The 25504-nt window shown below is 43.0% G+C and overlaps 1 protein-coding gene across 1 annotated transcript in view; it reads right to left on the minus strand.

The window, feature by feature from the left end:
* Positions 1-8828: 8828 nt before the first annotated feature.
* LOC144497213 (eIF-2-alpha kinase GCN2-like) overlaps positions 8829-25504 on the minus strand; it is a 75176-nt gene continuing 58500 nt past the window's right edge. Inside the window, exons 21-25 of the mRNA XM_078218113.1 lie at positions 23583-23684; positions 22708-22839; positions 17870-17944; positions 16608-16702; positions 8829-9089 (exon numbers count right to left, since the gene is read on the minus strand). Coding sequence (XP_078074239.1) covers positions 9011-9089; positions 16608-16702; positions 17870-17944; positions 22708-22839; positions 23583-23684 — 483 coding nt within the window. The 3' untranslated portion in view covers positions 8829-9010. The remainder of the gene's footprint in view (positions 9090-16607; positions 16703-17869; positions 17945-22707; positions 22840-23582; positions 23685-25504) is intronic.

Raw genomic sequence — 25504 nt, forward strand, 5'->3', positions numbered from 1 at the left:
TACATCAGGAGCAATTATTAATTAGATAGAGTAAAAATATTTAATTGGCAAAGGGCCAATTTCAGTGGGGCGACAATGGATCTGGCCTGGTATACTGGAATTAAAGATTGACATGCAAATCTGTAACAGAGCAAACAGCTATCTTTAAACAGTGGATGGTTCAGGTAGAGTCAAGGTAGATCCCCACAAGGTGGAAAGATAGGGCAAGCAAATCCAGAGCTCCCTGAATAATAAATGAGATAGAGTTAAATGAAGCAGGAAAAAGGGTGCATGTGACAAGTGAATAAGAATTTAATGGAATATAGAAAATTTAGGAGCAAGTGGAAAAGGAAACAAAAGGGGCAAGGAGGAACTGTCTAGAGACTATCTAACTAACAGAAAAAGGAATCCAAAAGTTTTCTCTCGACATATAAACAATAAAATGGTAGTAAGAGGTGACCTGGGATCAATTAGGGACCAAAAGGAGGATCTGATCTGGAGGTATAGGTCAGGGTCGAGGTAAATATATGAGTACTTTGCATTTGTCTTTGCCAAAGGCATAGTGAAGGAGAAGGGAGTTGAGATATTGGGCAGACTAAAAATGGGAAAGGAGGTATTAGAAATGCCGGCTATGCTTAAAATTGATGTCACCAGGACTAGATCATCAACATAGAATCCTACAGTGCAGAAGGAGGCCATTCGGCCCATCAAATCTGCACCGATCACAATCCCACCCAGGCCCTATAATCAAAACCCATGCATTTACCCTGACACTAAATGGCAATTTAGCATGGCCAATCCACCTAACCTGCACATCTTTGGAGTGTGGGAGGAAACCGGAGCACCTGGAGGAAACCCACACAGACACAGGGAGAATGTGCAAACTCCACGCAGACAGTGACCCAAGCCGGGAATCGTACCCGGATCCCTCGCGCTGCGAGGCGACAGTGCTAACTTGATTGAATTTTTGATGAAGCAACAGAAAGAGCTGATTATGTAACATGGTTTTTGTGGCATATATGGACTTCCATAAGGTGTTTAATAAAGTGCCACATAATACACTTGCCAGAAAACTTGAACCTATAAGATAAATGGAACAATGACAGTCTGGATGGGAAGTTGACTGAGTGGCAGAGAATAGTGGCAAATGGTTGTTTTTCAGACTGCATGAAGATATAACTGGTGTTCCCCAGGGGACACGATAGTCGACTGCTTTTCTTGATCTAGATTAATGACCTAGACTTGGTCATTATTGGTCTCTGAGGTGCCTTGACTGTAGGGCACAATTTCAACATTCGCAAATGACACAAATCTAAGTGAATGGTAAGGAAGGAAGCGTGACTTCAAAAAGACATAGACATAGGCTGCTGAAATGGGCAGACACATGACAGATTAAATTTAATGCAGAGCAGTATGAGGTGTTGCACTTTTGGTGGGAAGAAAGAGGAGAGGCAATAAAAAATAAGGGGCACAATTCTAAAGGGGATGTAGGAACTGAGACCTACATGTGCACAACACGCGGAAGGTGATAGGGCAGGTCGAGAAAGTAGTTAGAGAAGTATCCAAGATTCAGGACTTTATAAATATGATGCATAAAGTACAAAAGCAAGGAACTAATGATAAACATTATGAAACACTGGTTCAGCTTTAACTGGAGTACTGTGTCCAATTCTGGACACCATATTCTAAGAAAGGATGAGAGGCTGCATCAGCTGCCTCCACTGAAAGGGAATTTTGGAAGGTAAGAAGTGCAGATTGGATGGGGACCATGGGTGATTCTCGCTGACGAGACTTCTCACGGACGAGACTTCTCACGGGCAAGGGTGGAAACATCCGAGGAGCCAGAAACGGCTGAGCCGGACACATTAATGTCATGGTAATGATTACATTAATATTTAAATCAGCTTTGTGCCATTTTTGGGCACAAAGCCACCCATGCCAACAAAACAGGGCTGGGAAGATGGCTTATGGTGTGACACCGGTTCGTGCCCAGTGCGAAAACCTCGTACGCTATCTTCCCGGCCCTTTGTGCCAATTGACCGGTGCAGTGGCCAGAAAGATCATGCCCAACATATCAAGTTTTTAAAAAATTTAGTACGATCTAAATTTTATTGAAAATGAACCCCAAACAAACTAAAATTCTGCTTCAACTCAACATGTCTTGGAAAAATACAGAATAAATGTCCATCTAGAAATCAAAAGAAGCATCTGAATGTGGATGAGTAATGTACAATGTAACAGATTAGAGTTGCTACGTGCACAGCTGCACTTCACTGTGGATAGCATCTACATTTATGTCGGCAGTAATTGGTCTCCTTATCCATCAACAAGGAACAGATCTTTGTGCTACACATGTGCTGCTGAATGTTAAAACGCATTATCATCTAAAGAAGACATTTCATTTGGGGAGGGAGAGTGACTCACGTTGATGGCACGTGCTCCTTCAATGCAAGCGAACATCTTGACATTGTGAAAAAAATGAGAAAAGGTTCAGGGTCATTTTTTTGCCTCTTATTTGCATACTTTGAATGGTCAGTGTCTACTTTTCCATCAAAGTGCCTACCGATGACAACTCTACGAATACTAGAATCCACATATTTACCTATGTGGCTTAAAAATCTACTTTATGTGGCATTTGCTACCAAATAAACCCGTTGGAGTGGCTTTTGCTACCAAATAAACCGGTTGGACTTTAACCTGGTATGAGACTTCTTACTGTGTTTACCCCAGTCCAACGCCGACATCTCCACATTAAAAATCTACGACAGAGGTCAATGAACAGATAAAGTAAAGTACTTACTGGGTTACAGGATCCATCAGAAAGCAAGTGAAGAAATAGGCAAGACACTGATTAATAGTTTTAGCAGTTCTATTAAGTACAGACACTATAGTTCAGTCACATGGTTCTCGAATGTGGCTTAGGTATTCTTGGCACTAAGAGGGAAATAAGCAGTTAGGAATCAAGAATTAACTCTTAACCAATATCAATAGTGAGAACTTTTGCCTTAAGTACCCGAAGGCCACATGGAAAGTGCAATGATTTACAGGCAATTTGCTCTCCTGGATTTTCTGAAGAGAGAATGTTACAAACTTAAGAGATTTACCAGGATGCTGCCTGGTTTGGAGGGTAGGTCATATGAGGAAAGGTTGAGGGAGCTAGGGCTGTTCTCTCTGGAGCGGAGGAGGCTGAGGGGAGACTTAATAGAGGTGTATAAAATGATGAAGGGGATAGATAGAGTGAACGTTCAAAGACTATTTCCTCGGGTGGATGGAGCTATTACAAGGGGGCATAACTATAGGGTTCGTGGTGGGAGATACAGGACGGATATCAGAGGTAGGTTCTTTACGCAGAGAGTGGTTGGGGTGTGGAATGGACTGCCTGCAGTGATAGTGGAGTCAGACACTTTAGAAACATTTAAGCGGTTATTGGATAGGCACATGGAGCACACCAGGATGATAGGGAGTGGGATAGCTTGATCTTGGTTTCAGATAAAGCTCGGCACAACATCGTGGGCCGAAGGGCCTGTTCTGTGCTGTACTGTTCTATGTTTTCTGGGTACAGCACTGTTGCCCATTCCTCTAAGTCACTGAGTAGGTCTTATGTTATGAGTTGGCCCCTACTGAGGGTATAATGCAGTGGTGTAACTAGACGATACAAGTGCGATTGCAATTAAATATTTTTTCTCACATAAAAGCCTCTCCTGGAACTTTCTGTGAACTTTGCATTCTGAATTATTACTAGCTGGCTGTGTTGTAGATTGACTTGGTAAAAGGCACAATAGAGAATGCCTGGACATCAAAGGGAAATTTCCAGGAGAATTTGTTTCAAGTTCTCTACTGGTCATACAGCTTTATAAATGATCCAAATTTATGATGCAGGCATTGCACTGGGGGAATAGAGACCAGGGGCTGGATTTTCAATCCAGGGTCAGGAACCTGAGGACAAGATCATTCGCACATTCTGACCATACATCATGTCAGCATCGGTGACGTGATACAATTTTTAAAGGGAAAGGCCCTAACTGGCTTGGAGGCAAGTGGTGGTTGGGCTCAACCTCCAGGAAAGGAGGTGATGCAGTAGTATTGCCACTGGACTAGTAATCAAGAGACCCCCAGGGTAATGCTCTGGGGACTCGGGGCCGAATCCCACCACAGCACATGATGGAATTTGAATCCAATAAAAAAATCTGGAATTAAAAGTCTAATGATGACCACAAAACCATTGTCAATTGTTGTAAAAACCGATCGGATTCATTAATGTCCTTTAGGGAAGAATATCTGCCATTCCTATCTGACCTGGCCTACATATGACTCCAGACCCACAGCAATGTGGTTGACCCTGAAATGGCCAAGCAAACTACTCAGTTCATGGGCAATTAGGGCTAGGCAATAAATGCTGCTGCTTGTTAGTGACACCCACATCGCATGAAAGAATAAAAAAAGGACTTAATGATGGAGGGCAATTTTCACAAGGCAATTAGCAGCCATTACTGGCTTGTCGTTGCCTTGGATAATGCAGCAGTTGAGTGGGAAGAGGGCCAACACAGCCTGGGAAGGCATCGCCGTTGGTGTCATGTTTCTCCAATGAAATGTATAGTGTAGGTGAAGAGAGCACAGACATCTCTGATCAATGGTGGTGTGCCACAGCTCCACACACATAATCCTATAGAGGAGATGGCACGGATACCTTTGTGTTAACAAGATGAGATGACAGGTCATCCAGAGCAGGGTCATTTGATAGCTCAATCTGCAGGTGAAGGAGGTCACTGCTGTGCAATGTGTGCTATGCCTATACAACCACTCTTATCTACTGTTTTGACTCTGCTGAGACACTATTGAGTAGACTAAATTCTCATGCCAACCAGCTTGTGTTTCTCACAGGCTAGATATGGCCTTTCCCGCTTGGAGCCCCGTTAATGGGGCATGCAGACTCCAACTCGGATGGCTTACCACCTTCAACGAAATGACATCTTCTGCACATGGCGGAATTGGTCAAATATCCTGAACCCCCCCCACCACCAACCCTGTCCCCACAAGTCCCAGAAAATCAAGCCCTGAGTCAATGAAATGCTCAAATGCATGAGTAACATACAGATGCAAATCAGGTGGTTTGACATAATGGCTGGAACTCTTAATACCTCGCCCGCCACGGGTGAGAGTCCAACAATGGAAATCTCCATTGACCTTGGGCGGGAATATCCATCCAACTAACCATCATGGGACCAGAATGTATGGATACAATAATTGTCTCCAACATTTTAAGTGCAGACATGTGGAACACTTTGTAAGTGATATTTTTTGGAAAAAGGCTTCCTGTTTGCCCATTTTAGAATTCATGCTCTTCCTCCAGAGACTCTCCACCGAGATGTGTGTCAGAGTCGAGGTTTAGGGAAGCTGCACACCTTGGTACTGTCGGTGTTTAGCTAGTTAGTTATACAGTTAATTGAAAAGACTTTCTGCCGCTTGTTCTTTCAGCAGGACATTACTTGATGTGATTTTAGCTGTCATGCATTATCTGGAGTTAAGTAGGAACAATCTCATCCCTCAGTTGACAAGTTTAACTATTCTGGTTCCATTGATGAACAAGGCTGCTTGATCCATCCTCAACTGTACAGGCTTTGCTCCGGTATTGGGTTACTGAGTCTCCCATGTGAATTGACATGAGTCTTAGCTGCCATTGGCATCTTGAGCTATCAGGGAAAACTGGTACAATCCGTCTGGGAGAACCATTAACCAAATTTCCTGAATAATCCCCCACCCCTCCCAAATGAAGAAATGACCAAAATTCCACTTTCGTGGTTTTCACTTTAACACAAATCTGAATCAATGTAAATTAAACTTGAATCAACAGGCAAATGACACTTCAAATAAAAAGGTAAATTTCACTTTAAAATCGGTCGAGAGCTTCACGTTTTTAGCTATCCAGATCACCAACAACCTGTCCTGGTCTCCCCATGTCGACACTATAGTTAAGAAAGCCCACCAATGCCTCTACTTTCTCAGAAGACTGAGGAAATTTGGCATGTCAGCTACGACTCTCACCAACTTTTACAGATGCACCATAGAAAGCGTTCTTTCTGGTTGTATCACAGTTTGGTATGACTCCTGCTCTGCCCAAAACTGCAAGGAACTACAAAAGGTCGTGAATGTAGCCCAATCCATCACGCAAACCAGCCTCCCATCCATTGACTCTGTCTACACTTCCCGCTGCCTCTGCAAAGCAGCCGGCATAATTGAGGACCCCACGCACCCCGGACATTCTCTCTTCCACCTTCTTCCTTCGGGAAAAAGATACAAAAGTCTGAGGTCACGTACCAACTGACTCAAGAACAGCTTCTTCCCTGCTGCTGTCAGACTTTTGAATGGACTTACCTTGCATTAAGTTGATCTTCCTCTACACACTAGCTATGACTGTAACAATACATTCTGCACTCTCTCGTTTCCTTCTCTATTAACGGTATGTTTTGTCTGTATCGCGCGCAAAAAACAATACGTTTCACTAAATGTTAATACATGTGACAATAATAAATCAAATCAAAAAATTTCGCACAACCCGCAACACCACCCATAGAAATGTGTTACTGCATAGCTACAGCATTCTACAATATGATGTTCTTTACACATGCAAGGTAGATCAGGTATCCTATCCAACAACAGTTTTCACCTTCAAGTTTCACATGTACTATTATTATTAGCAAGACACATTTCTATGAACTCTCTCTCTCAGGTCATGTGAGACCTGATGGTGTAGCTTTCCAGAGCTCCTTTTCAAACGAACAACCAATAACACTCTAGTTCAAGGTTTAGTCACTTCTGGGAAAATACCCCGCAGCATTTTTGAATGATTCACAAGGCTTTCCCAGTTTTAGATCTTTTTAGCCAGCTGACATATACCTCCAAGAGCTCCAGTTTCCATTTCTGATAAACAGATAAAATGATCTCTTCGTGGTTTGCTTCTTCTCCTCACAAGAATTTTGTGTTTCTCTTTTCATCTGTCTGTTTTTCCTTCATCTTTGTGTTGATCACCTTCACCCTCCAGCTCCTCTACCTGTAGCTCTCCTTTGTGTCTGCAGCTCTCCTTTGTGTCTGTCGGTGACATGGTTTGTTTCTTAAATTCCTTTCTATTAGCACTGATTCCATGTCAAGCATCGTCAGGTCACATGAACTAGTATTTCTTCTTATCCAAGAATATTACAATTTACAATCGAATTTCCTTTACAATTGAAAATTATAAAGGATATTTTCAAACATTCTTTAAATTTTTTTTAAAGAAATTGTAAATTTTCCTTATTATATTGCTACTGCTTTGACTCTGCTGAGAAAGATCATTGGAATAACGGTGTCTCATTGACACAAGCTATTAACTATAGGCAAATTGACCACAAGTTCAGAGAATAAAAGCGTGTTCTCCAAAATCTGTTGGTTGATTCATGCCATCCCGTTGTTTGCTTTGTACAAACAGTATCTCACCTTTAGACTTGTTTTTTTTTAAAATGTTGCTGGATTTTCACCTCAATTGCCTATTAAACTCATCACAGAAAATGTAAGTCTTAGAAATTAAGAATGCAAGTAGCCTTTTAGCAATGTGATAATTGTTACCAACTGCCAATAAAACCCTCTGGTCCAGAAAGCGAACAATTGAAACCATGGAGTCTCATTCCTTCAGGTAGTAAATTGTTAGAGATTTTAAAAAATCTGTCATTTAAAATTATTTAAAAAAATTACTCTTCCTTTGTCTTTTTATTTTCCGTCTTAGCCTAGTCTTTCTTTCCCTCTTTTCCTCCTCTCTTTACTAGATATGACACAAATTCACCCTTTTCCCTTCTCTGCAAACCTCCTGTTTATTCCTTACTCCTTAAATCTCTTAGTGAAGGACATACATTGTCGTGCCATTCACTAAGGTAATAGATGTCCAATCATCCTCGGCACACCGTTATCAGCTCGCACTTTTAAGATATGGAGCAATAAAGATTCTACACTGAAGAGTACAGGAAGAGATCTAACGGTATGGGTCATGAGATGTCCCACTCCAGCAGATTCTAGTCTATGCAGTTTTCAGACTGAACAATAGGAATTGTAGCATTGCAATTATAAAAAGAAACAAAGATTAGTAGATATTTGGAAATAAAGAATTAGAAGAAAGAAGTTTGTAATCGCATTGTAGGATCAGATTAAATGTGTAATTGCTTTGAAATGCTCGTTGTTCCTGCTCCCCTCCTACCTGACTCACAACCATTCATACTTCCTACTTTTGAAAGGGATGAGGGCAGAGGTGTGGGAGATGGATCGGACAGGGTTGAGTGCCCTGTTAACCACACTTGTGGGGGCAGGGGGAAACCTCGGTTTCAGAAGCGTTGTTTTCAATAATGGCATCAACTGAACTGATACAGCAGAAGTGGAGAACTGGAAGAATGGGATGGAGTCTCTTACAGCAAGCAGGGCGTGAGGAGTTGTAGTCAAGATGGCTATGGAAGTTGGTGGGTTTGTAATGAATATCGGTGGCCAGTCTATCGGCAGAAGTGGATAAAAAAGTGGTCATGGAAGGGAAGTGATGGAATGGACCATGTGAAGGTTTGGGCGGGGGGGTGGTGGGGGGAGGGCGGCGGGGGGGGGGGGGGGGGGGGGGGGCAGTTATCCAGTGTTCCCTGCTGAAATACACAGGCATCAACAATGGTGTGAGCACAAAAACAGACCCGGCAGTAATTCCCTCCAATTGCAATTGCTGATACTCACAACCGAGGCTCATACATGCAAAATGGCCACTGTGAAACTGTACCCAGCAAAGAGCTGATGCCTTCAGGAGAGAGAGAGAGAGAGAGAGGAGAAAATTGCCAAGGGGAAAATAAATTGCTATTCCGTAAACTTTTTAATAATTATTTAATAAACATTTTGACAGAAGTATATAAAATATTGATAGCATCATAATCTTAATACAATATTCTAAGATTCTAATCACACATGTGACATTAGTATCCTGTATATCCTGAACATGTTTACAGTTGCATAGTAACCAGTAGGCTCTGTGCCATTCTCAATACTTTCGCAGTAAACAACGCTGCCTCAGTATTTTCGACTGCCTCTTGGAAGAAATCTGGCTCTTTGGTGAGCGCCTGTTTGAAAAGCAGAACAGTCAAAACAATATAGAATCATAGAATCCCTACAGTGCAGAAGGAGGCCATTCAGCCCATCGAGTCTGCACTGACAACAATCCCACTTAGGCCTGATCCCTGTAACCCCACACATTTACCTGCTAATCCCTCTAACCTACACATCCCAGGACACTAAGGGGCCATTTAGCTTGGCCAATCAACCTAACCCGCACACCTTTGGACTGTGGGAGGAAACCGGAGCACCCGGAGGAAACACATGCAGACACAGGGAGAACGTGCAAACTCCGCACAGACAGTGACCCAAGCCAGGAATCGAACCTCGGTCGCTGGAGCCGTGAAGCAGCAGTGCTAACCACTGTGCCATCCTGCTATCCTCTTCTGTGATTAATGGATTTACGGAACTACCTTACAAATCAAACCAAAGGCTTAACACTATGGCCAGGATTTTCCGCTCCGGTAGGGATTGTCACAGGTGGGGATGAAAAATTTGACGAACCAGCCAAAAGTCCATTGACTTCGGGTGGGACGGGGATTCCTGATAGCAGGCAGGAACCCGGCTATCAGGGCTCCCAATGCCATGAGGGACATTTAATTTCAGGACGTCAACAGAAAGGCAAAAATCCCGCCTGCAAGAGCTGCCAGCCAAATCAGAGGCCGGGAGCTCTCCATTATCGGGAGAAATGGCTGTTGCCAGTAATATGCTTGGGCCACCACCAGGGACCATCCTTAGAACCCTAGAGAAATGTAAGTGAGGGTAGGATAAGGGTTGCTGGAAGGGAGAAGGGGTTGTAGAAAACAGTTTGAGGGGGGAATGAAGGAAAGGCCAGGGGATGACGCTTAGCTAGCTTGTGGATCACTCAGTCTGCTACTTGTGCCTGTGAAGCAATATCAGATATGACACTAATTCACCCTTTTCCCTTCTCTGCCAATTCCCTGTTTAATTTCTTGCTCATTTTGCAATTCAAATCACAGGCTGACCTCAGGCCCACATCTTGTTAAATCCTATATCTAAATGCAGTGTGCATTTAAAGTGAGGGCATAGTAATAAGCTATTCCAATTGTCCTGTCTGAGGTAAATACACATTTGCTTACTGAAATCCATGCAATTATGTATTTATAACACCTTTTCATTTCCTCATTTGCTTTCAAACATTTTTATCTCGCATGTACTGCTCATTCTAACAGTTGCCATGGTACGTTCGGTGCATGTATTAAAATTAGAGTCTGATGACAATAGTGCCAGCAGAGCTTTCAACATAAAAGAAAAACTGGAAAGACATTATACTGCTGCAGGTTAAAATGAGCATGATTACAGTGAACCTGACTGAGATGAAACATAATAAATGCTTGTTAAAGATAAAGGGAGGGTGGGAGTTGCTACACACAGGGAGAGCACTGCAGGAGCCTCAGCCCTTGTCCTTGTCCAACACGTATTAGATTTTTGCTCCTTGTATGGGTGAGAGAGGGACCGTAGGCAGGATGAGCAAACTGACCACGGCACCGTGGTTAAGGGAGCTGTTCAAGTGGCAGGAGAGAAAAGAGATGTTGTTGTAGTTGGGGATAGTATAGTCAGGGGAATAGACACTGATCTCTGTAGCCAGGATTGAGAGTCTCGAAGGCTGTGTCGCCGGCTGGGTGCCAGCGTTCAGGATATTTGCTTTGGGCTGGAGAGGAACATGCGGTGAGAGAGGGAGGATTCGTGGTCATGGTCCATGTTGGTACTAATGACATAGGTAGAACGAGAAAGGAGGTTCTGTGTCGGCAGTTTGAGGAGTTAGGCACTAAATTAGAAGAACAGAACTTTCAAGGTTATAATCTCTGGATTATTTACTTGAGCCACATGCAAAATGGGGAAGAGTATGTCAAATTGGAGAGATGAATGCGTTGCTCAAAGATTGGTGTGGGAGAATTGGGTATCAGTTTGTGGGACATTGGCATCAGTACTGGGGAAAGTGGGGGGGGTGTACCATTGGGATGGCCTACACCTGAACCATGCTGGGACCAGTGTTCTTGCAGACCGTATAACTAGGGACGTAGAGTGGGCGTTAAACTAAAGAGTGCGGGTGAGGTTTCAGTTGATTGGAAAATGGGGAAGTCAAACTTAAAGGAGGAGAGCAGGTTAGTGATCAGTCTGAATGTCAGCAGAAAACTACAGGTAGGGACAGGTCATATGAATACTATATTAGAGCAAGGACTCATACAAGAGGCCTAACTAGAAGGGGGGGAGGGTTCCAGGAATGGAAAATTCAAAACATCAGGGGTATATGAGGGAATGGTGGCACAGGATGGTGAGAGGGACCTTGACTGTCATAGTGTTAAAGGCAGGAGCAGGAAACAGAAACAAAAATGTAGCACAGAGCAAATCCAGAGTTGTAAACTACTGTAAGCAAGCTAAATGTACTTTATCTGAATGCTCGAAGCATTTGCAACAAGATAGATGAATTGATAGCACAGATTGCAACATGCGAGTATGATGTCATAGAAGAAATCATAGAAACCCTACAATGCAGAAACAGGCCATTCGGCCCATCATGTCTGCACCGACCACAATCCCACCCAGGCCCTACTCCTATATCCCTACACGTTTACCCGCTAATCCCTCTAACCTACGCATCTCAGGACAATAAGGGGTGATTTTAGCATGGACAATCAACCTAACCTGCACATCTTTGGACTGTGGGAGGAAACCGGAGCACCCGGAGGAAACCCACACAGACACGAGGAGAATGTGCAAACTCCACACAGACAGTGACCCAAGCCGGGAATCGAACCCAGGCCCCTGGAGCTGTGAAGCAGCAGTGCTAACCACTGTGCTACCGTGCCGCCCCATATTATCCCATAATATCCCCATATTAGCTATTACAGAAACGTAGTTGTAGGCTGACCTGGATACCCAACATTCCAGAGTGATACAATATTCCAAAAGAACAAGCCAAAGGGGGAAGGAGGTAGGGTACCATTGTTAATCAAGGAAGGTTTCAGAGCAGGGCTGAGTTATGGTATAAAGGCACTGGATAGTGAATCGGTTTGGGTTGAAACCACGAATAGATGGGAGTAGTCTATAGACCTCCAAAATGTGACCTCTCAAGAAATCAGAGCATAAATGAGGAAATATCAAGGGTATGTTCAAAGGGAATTGCAATTATCATGGGAGATTTTAACCTGCATATCGATTGGACAAACCAAACTGACAAGGGTAGCATAGATGAAGAATTTGTGGAGTGTATCAGGTACTGCTTTTTAGAGCAGCACATTGTGAAACCTACCCGGTCACGGACTATTTTAGATTTGGTTTTGTGTAATGAAGATGGATTAGTAAGGGATCTTGTGGTTAAGGACCCCCTAGGGGGTAGTGACCACAATATAATAGAATTCCAGATACACTTTGAGGATGAACGTCTTAGGTCCATAACCAGTGTCTTCAACTTAAATAAGGGCAATTATGATGGTATGAGGGAGAGGTCGTTTAAGGTGAACTGGATAAACAAGCTAAGATACAGGTCAGGAGATGAGAAGTGGCAGATATTCAAACAGCTAATCCAAAATACCCAGCAGGAGTTTATCCCAATCAAAAAGAGGGATGCCATGAGAAAGAGGCAAAATCCATGGTTAACACAGGAGACAAATGTTAAATTGAAAAGCAGGATACACAAAGTGGCAAGGGATAGTGGTAAACCAAAGAACTGGAAAGTTTTTAGGATCCAGCAACAAAAGATTAAAAAGCTCATAAGAAGGGAGAAAATGCATTTTGAAAGAAAAAACTTGCAAGCAGCATTAAAACAGTGAGATTTTCTGTGGATATTTAAGTAGAAAGCGGGCAACTGCTGAATGAGGCGGGTGAATAGATAACAGCAAACAAAGTAATGGCAGATATGTTAAATAATTTTTTTGCATCAGTGTTCACCGTGGAAGACATTGCAAATATCCCTAAATTATCAGATGGGCTGATTTCAAATAACATGGTAGAACTTACAATAATCCCAATCACAAGGGATAGAGTACTAGAGAAACTCAAGGAGCTAAAGGTAGACAAGTCACCAGGACCCGATGAACTGCAGGCTAGGGTTTTAATGGCTGCAGAGATAATGGCCTCATTAGTTGAAATTTTTTGTAACTCGCTAAATTCCAGGAGGGTACCATAAAATTGGAAAACAGCCCATGTGATGCCCTTGTTCAAAAGGAGAGAAAGGCAGAAGGCTATAGTTTAACATCTATTATTGGCAAGATGCTGGAGTTAATAATCAAAGCGGAAATAGCTAATCATTTAGGAAAGCTGAATATAATCAAACCTAGTCAACATGGCTTTTTGAAAGGTAAATCATTTTTGACAAATTTGTTCAAATTTTTGAGGATGTAACAGAGAGAACACATACAGGGAAACCTGTAGATGTCGTGTATTTAGATTTCCAAAACGCAGCTGGCAAGGTTCCGCATAAGAGGCTGGTGCATAAAGTAAAAGCCCATGGAATTGGAGGAAGTATTTTAGCAAGGATTGAAAACTGGCTGTCACATAGAAAACAGAGGTGGAAGAAATGGATCCTTTTCAGAGTAGAAAGATGCATCGAGTGGAGTACCACAGGGGTCAGTTCTTGGCCCATACTTTTTCACTATTTACATGAATGACCTGGAGGAAGGAACAGAATGTAAGGTTTCCAAATTTGCCAATCATACAAAGATAGGTGGAAGGGCAGGTTGTGACGAGGACATTGTGATTCTGCAACAGGATATGGATAGATTGGGTGACTGCGTGAAAATGTGGGGAAGAGTGAGGTTATGCACTTTGGTAGGAGGAATCAAAAGGCAGATTATCTAAATGGAGAGAGACTGCAGGTGAGTGAAGTACAGAGGGACCTAGGTGTTCTCATGCATGAATCACAAAAAGCTAACAAGCAGGTCTAACAAGTAATTACAAAGGCAAATGGCATTTTGGCCTTTGTTGCAAAGGGGTTGGAGTTTAAAAATAGGAAGGTTTTGTTGCAAATGTAGAAGGGTGTTGGTGAGGCCTGACCTGGAATACTGCATACAATTTTGCCCCTCTTACCTTTAAGAGGATATAGTAACATTGAAGGTAATCCAAAAGAGATTTACCAGGCTAATTCCTGGGATGAGAGGGCTGTCTAAGTCTGTGCTCCTTTTCTTCTCACAAAGGGTGGCGAATCTCTGGAATTCTCATCCCCAAAGGGTGGTGGAGGCTGGATCATTAGAAGTATTTAAAGTGGAGGTGGATAAATATTTGATAGATCAAGGAATAGAAGGCTATGAGGGAATGGCACTGAAAAGGAGTTGAGGCCAGCATAGATCAGCCAGATTGTATTGAATGACAGGGCAGGCTTAAAGGGCCTACTTCTGTTTCTTGTGTTCATGTGTTTTTGTGTGTTGCTTTAATAAGGAGTAGTTTCACACACACAGAAAAAAATAGGCTTGATTTCTTTCTTTCTCTCTCACTTCTGAATCAGAAACTTGCCGAGGGAGTTTCCAATCACAGCACTTGCTTTGCTGCAACAACTTCAATTGCAGCAGGAAGCAGAAAATACTGAAAAGAAGTCTAATGTTTAAAAAAGTGAAAGAAACCTTCTACATTAATGGAAAATAATGTCGGTATCAACATGTTTGCCAAACATTCAGACAATTTAATGGAAAAGTGGAAACGTTGTCATCTGAGTCTCTTAAATTTACTGGGCAATCTAAAATTTCTGGCACCACACTGTACCCTCTGCTGCTATTCTCAAAATAAATAATACCATCTTGACTGGGATGAGTCAATCGACACTTGTTGCCCCAGTTCAATGCGAGATGCAAGTAGCACAAAATCCCATCACCTTGTTGACCGTGCTTTAAAGCACATCTTTTCTTCCCAATCGTCTCTGATCTCTACGGTCATCATAATCCCCGGATTTAATTTAAAAGTAACATTTTTAATGCACTGTCCAAGTCAAAATGGTCAGAAATCCCCAAAACATAGCAGAACCTTTCCACTAACGTGTCCACACGCAGCAATTCTTATTGCAGGGCATGCAGGAAATCCTCCTGCACCATTAAGTATTGTATATTATTAGTTGCCTGTATATTCACTTCATTTAGATAGGACTGTTGTTCACTGCATCAATGAAAAGTACCATATAGAACATAGAACATAGAAAGCCACAGCACAAACAGGCCCTTCGGCCCACAAGTTGCGCCGATCACATCCCCACCTCTAGGCCTATCTATAGCCCTCAATCCCATTAAATCCCATGTACTCATCCAGAAGTCTCTTAAAAGACCCCAACGAGTTTGCCTCCACCACCACCGACGTCAGCCGATTCCACTCACCCACCACCCTCTGAGTGAAAAACTTACCCCTGACATCCCCCCTGTACCTACCCCCCAGCACCTTAAACCTGTGTCCTCTCGTAGCAACCATTTCAGCCCTTGGAAATAGCCTCTGAGAGTCCACCCTATCCAGACCCCTCAACATCTTGTAAACCTCTATCAGGTCACCTCTCATCCTTCGTCTCTCCAGGGAGAAGAGACCAAGCTCCCTCAACCTATCCTCATAAGGCATGCCCCCCAATCCAGGCAACATCCTTGTAAATCTCCTCTGCACCCTTTCAATGGCTTCAACATCTTTCCTGTAATGAGGTGACCAGAACTGCGCGCAGTACTCCAAGTGGGGTCTAACCAGGGTCCTATAAAGCTGCAGCATTATCTCCCGACTCCTAAACTCAATCCCTCGATTAATGAAGGCTAGTACGCCATACGCCTTCTTGACCGCATCCTCCACCTGCGAGGCCGATTTAAGAGTCCTATGGACCCTCTGATCCTCTACACTGCTAAGAATGGTACCCTTCATTTTATACTGCTGCTCCATCCCATTGGATCTGCCAAAATGGATCACCACACACTTATCCGGGTTGAAGTCCATCTGCCACTTCTCCGCCCAGTCCTGCATTCTATCTATGTCTCGCTGCAACTTCTGACATCCCTCCAAACTATCCACAACACCACCTACCTTGGTGTCGTCAGCAAACTTACCAACCCATCCCTCCACTTCCTCATCCAGGTCATTTATGAAAATGACAAACAGCAAGGGTCCCAGAACAGATCCCTGGGGCACTCCACTGGTCACTGACCTCCATGCAGAGAAAGACCCCTCCACAGCCACTCTCTGCCTTCTGCAGGCAAGCCAGTTCTGGATCCACAAGGCAACAGCCCCTTGGATCCCATGCCCTCTCACTTTCTCAAGAAGTCTTGCATGGGGGACCTTATCGAACGCTTTGCTGAAGTCCATATAGACCACATCCACCGCTCTTCCTTCGTCAATGTGCTTGGTCACATTTTCAAAGAACTCAACCAGGCTCGTAAGGCACGACCTGCCCCTGACAAAGCCGTGCTGACTACTTTTGATCATACTAAACTTCTCTAGATGATCATAAATCCTGTCTCTCAGGATCCTCTCCATCAACTTACCAACCACTGAGGTTAGATACTCAAACTGCACATACTTGTATCGAATGTCACTTTGTCTTCATACTTTACCTTGATGGGGTCAGTTTTGTGGACTTTTTCACACATTGTAAAAACTTCTCAATGCTATTTATGGTTGAAACATTTCCTCTGTCATACAGCAACACCTAAAGGTAAGCAGAGGATAAATGCCATTCATACAGAACATTCATAAAGTTGGCTGCTGTTACCTATTACCTAGCAGGAATGCATTTTTTGCAATTCACTTGTTGTAACATTAGTTGAAGCAGAAACGGAGAGAAAATGTTTCTTAATATAAAACAGACATGATGATAATGGATAGCTGGAGTAGCAACAACAATGGGCTTTTAAAACTTCACATAAGTTCAGAGAGAATCATAGCATCCTACAGTGCAGAAGGAGGCCATTCGGCCCATCAAGTCTGCACTGACCACAATCCCATCCAGGTTCTATCCCCAGAGTCCCATGCATTTACTCTAGCTAGTTCCCCTGACACTAAGGGGCAATTTAGCATGGCCAATCCACTTAACCCGTGCATGTTTGGACTGTGGGAGGAAATCGGAGCACCTGAAGGAAATCCACGCAGACACGGGGAGAATGTGCAAACTCCACACAGACAGTGACCCAAGCTGGGAATTGAACCTGGGTCCCTGGTGCTGTGAGGCAGTAGTGCTAACCACTGTGCTACCATGCCACCCCAGAGGCAGTCAAGACTGTACAGAGATAACAAAGGATTCTTCAAGACAGACTCAGATGGACTCCCAGGATATGGTTGAGGCCAGACATTTTCTGAATATTACAACTGGTCTCCACTGCATATTGCAGGCGGGTTGGTGTTACCGCGAATTTATGTTTAAAGGGATGACAGTAAAACCTAGTAAGCTGCTTCATACTGGAAGCTGATCAACAGGCTCAAAAATAAGCAGTCAATAATAATAGTATCTTAATAAGGTGCAAAGTGTTTATTGACCCTGACTTGGCCTGAAATCAGTAGAGCTTAGAAATTGGGAAATACAGAGGATTGGGAAATTAAGGTAATCATACATTATCAATTTGGGAAGAAATTACTGAACAGCTGAGTCTTCCTAAAATAGCCATTTGCTTAACATATTGCCTCTCTCATTGATTTTTATGGTGATGGTAAATGGTTTGCGGTAATTACCGGTTGCACACTGTAAATGTGCACAGTGTAAGTGATGGAGGTTGTAATACATTTAGGTTTGCAGAGTCTGTACATTTCAGGCTTTCCACTCCTTTGCATTGGGCCAACATACATTCATTGAACTCCGCTGACTGGACAACTTGGTTCTTACCTTTAAAGCTGTTTCACTCTCTGGTTGTAGAACAAATATCCTTCCCTTTTCAAGACTTTCAGCTGCAACTTTTTTCTAAACAGATGTAAAACACAAGGCCGGATAGTTAAGACTTGAGCGAATATTAGAACACATCCTGCAAGCAGTGTGGTGATGATGTTTAAGTTTCAACAAAAAATTCTTTGAAAACAAACTTTACCTCCATCCTACAGAATATTCAAATTATATTAAGGTATGTACATTTCATGCATTCACACTAAATCAGCATCTCTTCATTGAAATAGTGTCAGAATTTATCATATATTTAGGCAATGACCTAAACTTTTGGAACAACTTGGAACTGCAGAGGCTGATTGCAATAAAACACAAGTCTGGCAGGACAAGTGCAATGAAATCAAGATGATTGTAGTGTCCTCAATAAAATATTCCCTTTACTATTCCCCTCCATTTTGAGATCATTTTCCCATTTAAAATGTTCCTAAAACAGCATCTTTCCCTCGATGTACGTGATCTCTCTTCCAGTCACAAAACTTAAAAGCACAGGGCGATGGAAGTGCAGTATTCGATTCTTTCTTAACTAAAAACAGAAAATGCTGGAAATACTCAGCAGGTCTGGCAGCATCTGTGGAGAAAGAAACAGAACTAACGTTTCAGGTCAATGATCTTTCATTCCTTTTGTTAAGTTTGTTAAACAGAATTGGGTGAAAGTGCAAAGCCTGATAGGAATATATTGATGAATATCCCAGAACAAAAACTGGAAAAGATGCATGACAGGAGATTTGACTGGTGCATTGCTCAAAATAACTGCTTGAACGACTTGAGAGGAAATCATATACCTGGGAATCAAAAATCCAAAACTCACAGCAACTTTACCGATATAATATTGAAAATAACCAGGTAGACTTTTCTCTTTTTATAGTGTGAGTGCATATTTTAAAAGTTGCAGAAATATTGATGAGATTGGCATCCATCCAAAGAAGCTCGAGGGACTTTCATCTTATCCTCTGTGCCACTTTTTTCAAGTGCTTCCTGAAGTCGTATCGGATTAAAGATGATTAACTATCGAGCTGTAAAGTGACTGACCTCAGCACGCAGCCTGGACAGAAAAAGATCAAGTGAGCTGATCAGGATTGATTGGTCATTGACCACTTGTGGAATCCAAAGAATGGTCTTAATATTTAGGGGAAAATGAAAGTGATTTTGCGATGATTCAAAACTGAGGGATCAAACACCCGACTAATGTCAAATAATAAAATTAAAGTGGAAAATTCCCGTATCACATTTATTAGGCACAAAGCAAAAGTGGCCACAGTAACTTTGATTTTGACTTGATTTATTATTATCACATGTATTAGTATACAGTGAAAAGTATTGTTTCTTGCATGCCATAAAGACAAAACATACCGGTTCATAGAGAAGGAAGGGAGAGGGTGCAGAATGTAGCGTTACAGTCGTAGCTAGGGTGTGGAGAAAGATCAACTTAGTGCGAGGTAGGTCCATTCAAAAGTCTGATGGCAGCAGGGAAGAAGCTGTTCTTGAGACTTTTGTATCTTTTTCCAACGGAAGAAGGTGTAAGAGTATGTTCGGGGTGCGTGGAGTCCTTAATTATAGGATTTAAAGCAAAGACAAACATTTTGACCAGCATAACAGTATATTCAGTGTTAACAGGGAAAACTGTTCCAAAACTGTTGCACCAGCAGTTTATATTTTGTCTAAATACTGTCACCTAGTGGCACATGTCGGTCAAAATGTTTGTCTTTGCTTCAAATCGTATGAAATTTTTTAAAAATCCTAATACTGAGAATTTACCTTCATTAATATCTTATTTACTTTATATACTTATCAGTGGTAGATAAATGAAGTACCTTAAAGGAGCCTTCTTGTGAAAGGGTTGAAGGGAAATTTGCAGAGAGGTTCGAAAGTTGATTAATGGACACTAAACAAAGGATTAAGGTTAATGGGTGCCAGAGAAAGGTGGGAAATGACAAAACCATGCAGTCAACTTGTCTCTCGATTTTAAAATCTTAGCAGGAATTTTCCAGTCTTGTTCGTCTCACCACTGAGCATGGAGAATTTGGCACTCAGCCAAACTCCAGTCACTGCAGTGGGACTGGAGAATCCCAGTCGTGGGCGAGGTCGGAGAATTGCTGTCCTTATGTCTGCTGGTTTGTTCTATCTACAGGAACAAACTTCCAGCTCTCATATTTTTGTCACACTTATCTGTCAAGTGTTGCTATTATAAAAATCAGGGGTGGAACTTACCGGCCCTTCCTGCTGGTGGGATTTTCTGGTTCCGCTGAGGTCGACCCCCCCCCCCCACCCCCGCCCGCCCCCCCCCCCCCCCCCCCCCTCCCCGCAGCTAGCTGCCCAGCAGTAGGCTGGGAGAATCTTGCAAAGGCACATAGATTTTGGTGGGACTGGAAAATCCCACCAGCAGCCAACGGGTCGTCGCACCCGCCATGGGCAAACCCACCAGGGAAGGTCCAGAAAACCCCATCACACGGCTTTTTATAATGGAAACTGCCTATGTAAACTTGTCACGTTGTAATTACAGCTCACTGTCAGCAGTGGCACTCTGTCACCCGAGTTTTGCTTCTTTCGGCCTCTCAGTCTGTAAAGTAGAATATGTTCTACGCTGAAGCCAACTTTACAGTACTTCAGAAAATCTAAGTCTTAACTAACAAGAACTTGTTTGCATTTAAAATTAATCATTTCTGCACATACTGACCTAATTATCTTCTGCCTTTTATCCACACTTTCCCTGGAGACTACACTTTGACTTGAATCCTCGTGTGGAACATCAATTAGCATTAGCATGTGGACTCAGGCACAACGAAAACTTGGCGACAACACAATAGAAGGGGTTTCCGCAAACAGCATTTTAGACAAGTTAGCAGAATGGGTAATCAGAAGACAGAACATTCAATTCGACGTGAAGGGTGGGATTATGCAAATTATACAAACATGTAGGTAAGTTTGTCTGTTTAGGATAACAGAAGATATCAAATGTGATGCAGGTGCTAGAAGGATGGAGATGGCCAGAAGTGATTTTGTGAGATGAAGGATGTGTGAATAACAAGAAAAACTCAAACTTAACAACAAGAAAAAAACCACATAAGATGCTACATTCTATCCACTTTCGTGTATACCTCAGAAACCCAGACAATAAGTAAAGTCGAAGCCTTCGAAATGTGGATGCTAAGATGTGGATGTATACTAAACATTCCACATACAGGTCACAAGTCAAATAAAGGTGTACTTGGGAGAGTCAAAAGAACCTTAAAAGTGACATCCAGAAAGAAAATGTCAGCATCTCAGCCATTTGATCAGAGATCTGTTATAGAGGGGGTGAAGTGGAAGGCATCAAAAAGAGGAGTCAACCAAGGTGCAGTTGGATGATGGACTTCATAAAGCGGTTGCAGACAAGTTATAATGGATGTGTGAGGATGACGCAAGACAGCCGAGCATGGAAGAACATGACAACTGATCTCCTGGTAGGAGTAGCTACAAGCAGCAGCAACATACAAATTAGGTGGGTAGAAAATACGTTAGTACATACTTAATGAATAGGTGCTAAAGGATATGGTTGAACAGTGGGGCGACACGGTGGCACAGTGGTTAGCACTGCTGCCTCAGAGAGACAGGGACCTGGGTTTGATTCCCGGCTCTGGTCACTGTTTGTGCGGAGTCTGCAGGTTCTCTGGTTTCCTCCCACAGTCGAAAGACATGCTGGTTAGGTGCATTGGCCATGCTAAAATTCTCCCTCAGTGTGTTGGAACAGGCTCCGGAGTGTAGCAACTAGGGAATTTTCACAGTAACTTCATTGCAGTGTTAATGTAAGCCTACTTGTGACATGAATAAATAAATTTTAAACTTTAGAGGCACCGAAGATTCGAATACATATTATTCAAAAGTCAAAGTACAGGTAGAGAAAGCAACATAAAGATCCAAAAACAATTTAGATTTTCTAAATAGAGAACTGGGTGTTCAAATTCAAAGAAGTATTGGTAAATGTGTACAAAGCAACGTTTAGAGAGAGTATTGTGTGTACTTCTGGCTGTGCTATTATTGAAAAGGACATTTAAAGCTATTAAAGTGTCCCATATAGATTGATCAGGATGAGAAGATATAATTATGAGGAGGGAATTGAAATACTGGGACCATTTACAGTGAAGTAGAAAAGGCCACGAAGAGATCTAATTGTAGTTTTTAAAAGTAATGAAGGATTTGATAGAGTGAGCGGAGAAAGGATATTTCCCTGAGAAGGGAAGATCAGTGAAGGGAAGTAAGTGATTTGAAATAGTCAGTAAGAGACTGAGGTGACAGGTTCAGTAAAAGACTGAGGTGAGAGGTTAGGAGAAAGGTCTTTGTGCGGAGTTTCATGGATTACTTTACCATAGGGTGTAATTAAGGCAAACTTGTTGGAAATTCAAAGGGAAAGGCATACAAGCATTTAAATTATAGAAAAATGCTGGTGAGTGATGACAGGTTATGACATTAGGACTGCTGTAATGAAGAGTCAGCATAGAAATGATGGCCTGAACATACTCCTTTTGCACTTCTGAAGATCTTTCGGTCGGTGGCAAATTACATGTCTTGCCTTTCCCGCTGCCGGGGAACCCACGGCGGGGATCGACTTCGGCAGATCGGAAAATCCCATCTTCTGATAATTGTCTGGTGACTACCATTTGTGGCAAACAGAACTTGTAGCCATCAGCCACATCCTATAAACAGTTATTAAAAATGAGGAACTGTCTTAAAACAATTTAAAATGTCTCCATTTATCTATCATTGTTGGTGCTCTGCATTCAGAAGGTCAACTGATTTCCACACATTACCTCACTCAGTCTGGTCGTCAGTCTAACGCTTATGCCTGCTTCCCAAAACTTTCTTGCCAAATTAAAACAGACTTCTGCACTTGTGTCAGGACAACAATGAATACAGAATTTGTCCGGCATCCTTTTCTGTTCCTGTGCATAAAATGAGAAAGATTTATTTATGCTTCTGCAATAAATTTATGCAGTTCTTTTCAGTATTTTTCATAGCAGAACATAACCCGGGTGTTAAACTAAGTTACATCAGCCATCAATTTGTACCATGTTTCAAACTTGTAGCCAAGATTAGGCATTAACAAAAGGAATATCTCAGTTAATGCCAATCAAATCCACAGAAATTTTGGACAATCAGGTTAAGGTTCAATCTTCAAATATTACACTAAGCAAAGAGAAATGAAACAAAGGATATAGATCCCTGGAGTGAATTGGAGACCCTGAATGTTCTATTCATCAAATCACTACAGTACAGAAGGAGGCCATTCAGCCCATCGAGTCTGCACCAACCACAATCCCACCCAGGCCCTATTCCTGTAACCCCACGCGTTTACTCTGCTAATCCCCTGACAGTAGGGTCAATTTAGCATGACCAATCAACCTAACCTGCATATCTTTGGACTGTGGGAGGAAACCGGAGCACCCGGAGGAAACCCACGCAGTCATGGGGAGAATATGCAAACTCCACACAGACAATGACTCAAGGCCGGAATTGAAACCGGGACCCTGGCGCTATGAGGTAGCAGTGCTAACCACTGTGCCACCGTAGTGACCATTTGGACTGACTCATCACCCATAGAAACACCTCCTCCCCGCACCACCACATTTTTTCAACACTGCCTGAATTTTCTCATGTTCTGGGATTCTCGTCTCTTGTCTTTTACCTTTTTCTTCGCATCTGCTTCCACGAGTTTCTGGAGGTCTAAGTTTAGGCCGGCAGCCGACAACTCAGGCAAATCCCCCCAAGACGCATCAAAACTTCGCAGCTACAGTATTGTGACAGAGATGTAAATCAGACTGTGACATTCTTGTTCAAAGAATCATTTTATATAAAATGACAGCAGAGATGATTACACCCCTTCAAATCTCCAGGTCTGATCCTCACTTATTAATTTTTACCCCACTTTGAATATTTTAAATTGCTGCTTTAATGCTTCCTAAATCTTTCAGGTATTTTTAAAAATTCCTTTATGGCAGGATTTCCCAAACCCCCAAAGCAGAACCCCCCCCCAGTGACCTCCCAAGATTATCAGGGAACCCCAAGCAATCTCATAACGTCAACCTCCCTTTTTTAGCTGCAAAATAGTTGCAAACATAGAAATCAAATGTAAACAAGTTTTTTCTAGCTATAATATATTGGGAAGAAGCGCACAGTCACAAATACATCCACCAGCAACACCCTCTTACATTAACCCCTGGCTAAGCCACCGTCCCATGGCCCCTTAATATTAACCCCTGGAAGCACTTTAGGAGTGGGTAATCTGGTTATAATTAAAAAGTTCTCTTAAAGAAATACTTAAGTATTACCTTTTGTCACTTTATAATGGAAGGAATGATGCTAAAAAGCTGATTCTCATATCAGACTCACGCATCTCTCCCTCAAACACACACATGTCTCTCTCATACTTGCATGCACCAACACACACCTCTCTCACTTACCCTTCTCTCACACACACTCACTTCCTCTCTGACACACACTCACATCAGCACACCTCTCACCTCTCTCAGAGGCCCAAATCCCTCCCACTACCGCTTCTTTTCCAAAGCCCAAATTTCCCACTGCTACTTTCCTGAGCCCTGAACACACCACCCTCGCAAGAAGCCCAACTACTCCCCTCACTCCTTTCCCGAGGTCGGACCCCCCCCTCACTCTTTTCCCGAGGCCCAAACTGCCCCCTCCCACTCCTTTTCCAAGGCCCGAACCCCCCCTCACGCTCCTTTCCTGAGGCCTGAACCGCCCCTTCACAAGGCCAGTACCCCCACAGTTCATTTACTGAGGCCCAAAATTCCCTCTTCCATAGGAGTGTAAAGAATGTGGGAATGATAGCAGCACACAGGATGCTTGTTGGCTGATGCTGGACTTGACTGAGGTCTTTTTAAAGAAATGTCACAAAGAAACCTTCATTTGAATCCACCCTTCATGAGGCTCGAACCAAGACCCTAACCCTGCCTCCCCTCTCTTTTTCAAGGCCTGAACCCCACTGTTCCTTTCCCGAGGCCCAGCCACCAAAACCTGGTTCGAACACGCAACGTTTAGAAATAATTAGAGAAATCAAATGGGCCAATAAGAGCAAGACCTCTTGGAGCACTCACTGCTAATAGGCTAGTTGGCCTATCAGAATCCAGCACTCCAAGAGGTCTCACTCTGATTGACCTATTTGATTTATTCGATCTCGCTGTTGCTGGGCAGCAAAAACCGCAGCCAACAGCGAGGCCGAGAGAGGCAAGAGCCGTCAGGAGACGAATCGGCCAGAAGCTGGGCGGCAGCAGCAAGGAGAGGCTGTCCATGACTTACAGGTGGCAGCAGGGCCTGGGGAAAGGAGCAGTGGGGGTGTAGTGGGGTGGGGCCGACAGTAGGATCTTCCAGTGCCACCGAAGTCTACGGCAGTTTGTGTGACCCGCCCATCCTGCCGTTTGGGAACCTGTCACAGGGGGAAGCCACCTACTGCGGGACCGGAATATCCCGCCAGCCTGAAGGAGCAGAAATTCCTGCCCACTAGTCTGTACAGAGAGAAGAATGTGAAGTGTGGACCACTACCTTGTCACCAGCAGTATTCATCACAAGGGAAGTGCTGTTTTGTGAGAA

The sequence above is a fragment of the Mustelus asterias genome, chromosome 8, assembly GCF_964213995.1.
Source record: "Mustelus asterias chromosome 8, sMusAst1.hap1.1, whole genome shotgun sequence".
NCBI classification, from domain to species: Eukaryota; Metazoa; Chordata; class Chondrichthyes; order Carcharhiniformes; family Triakidae; genus Mustelus; species Mustelus asterias.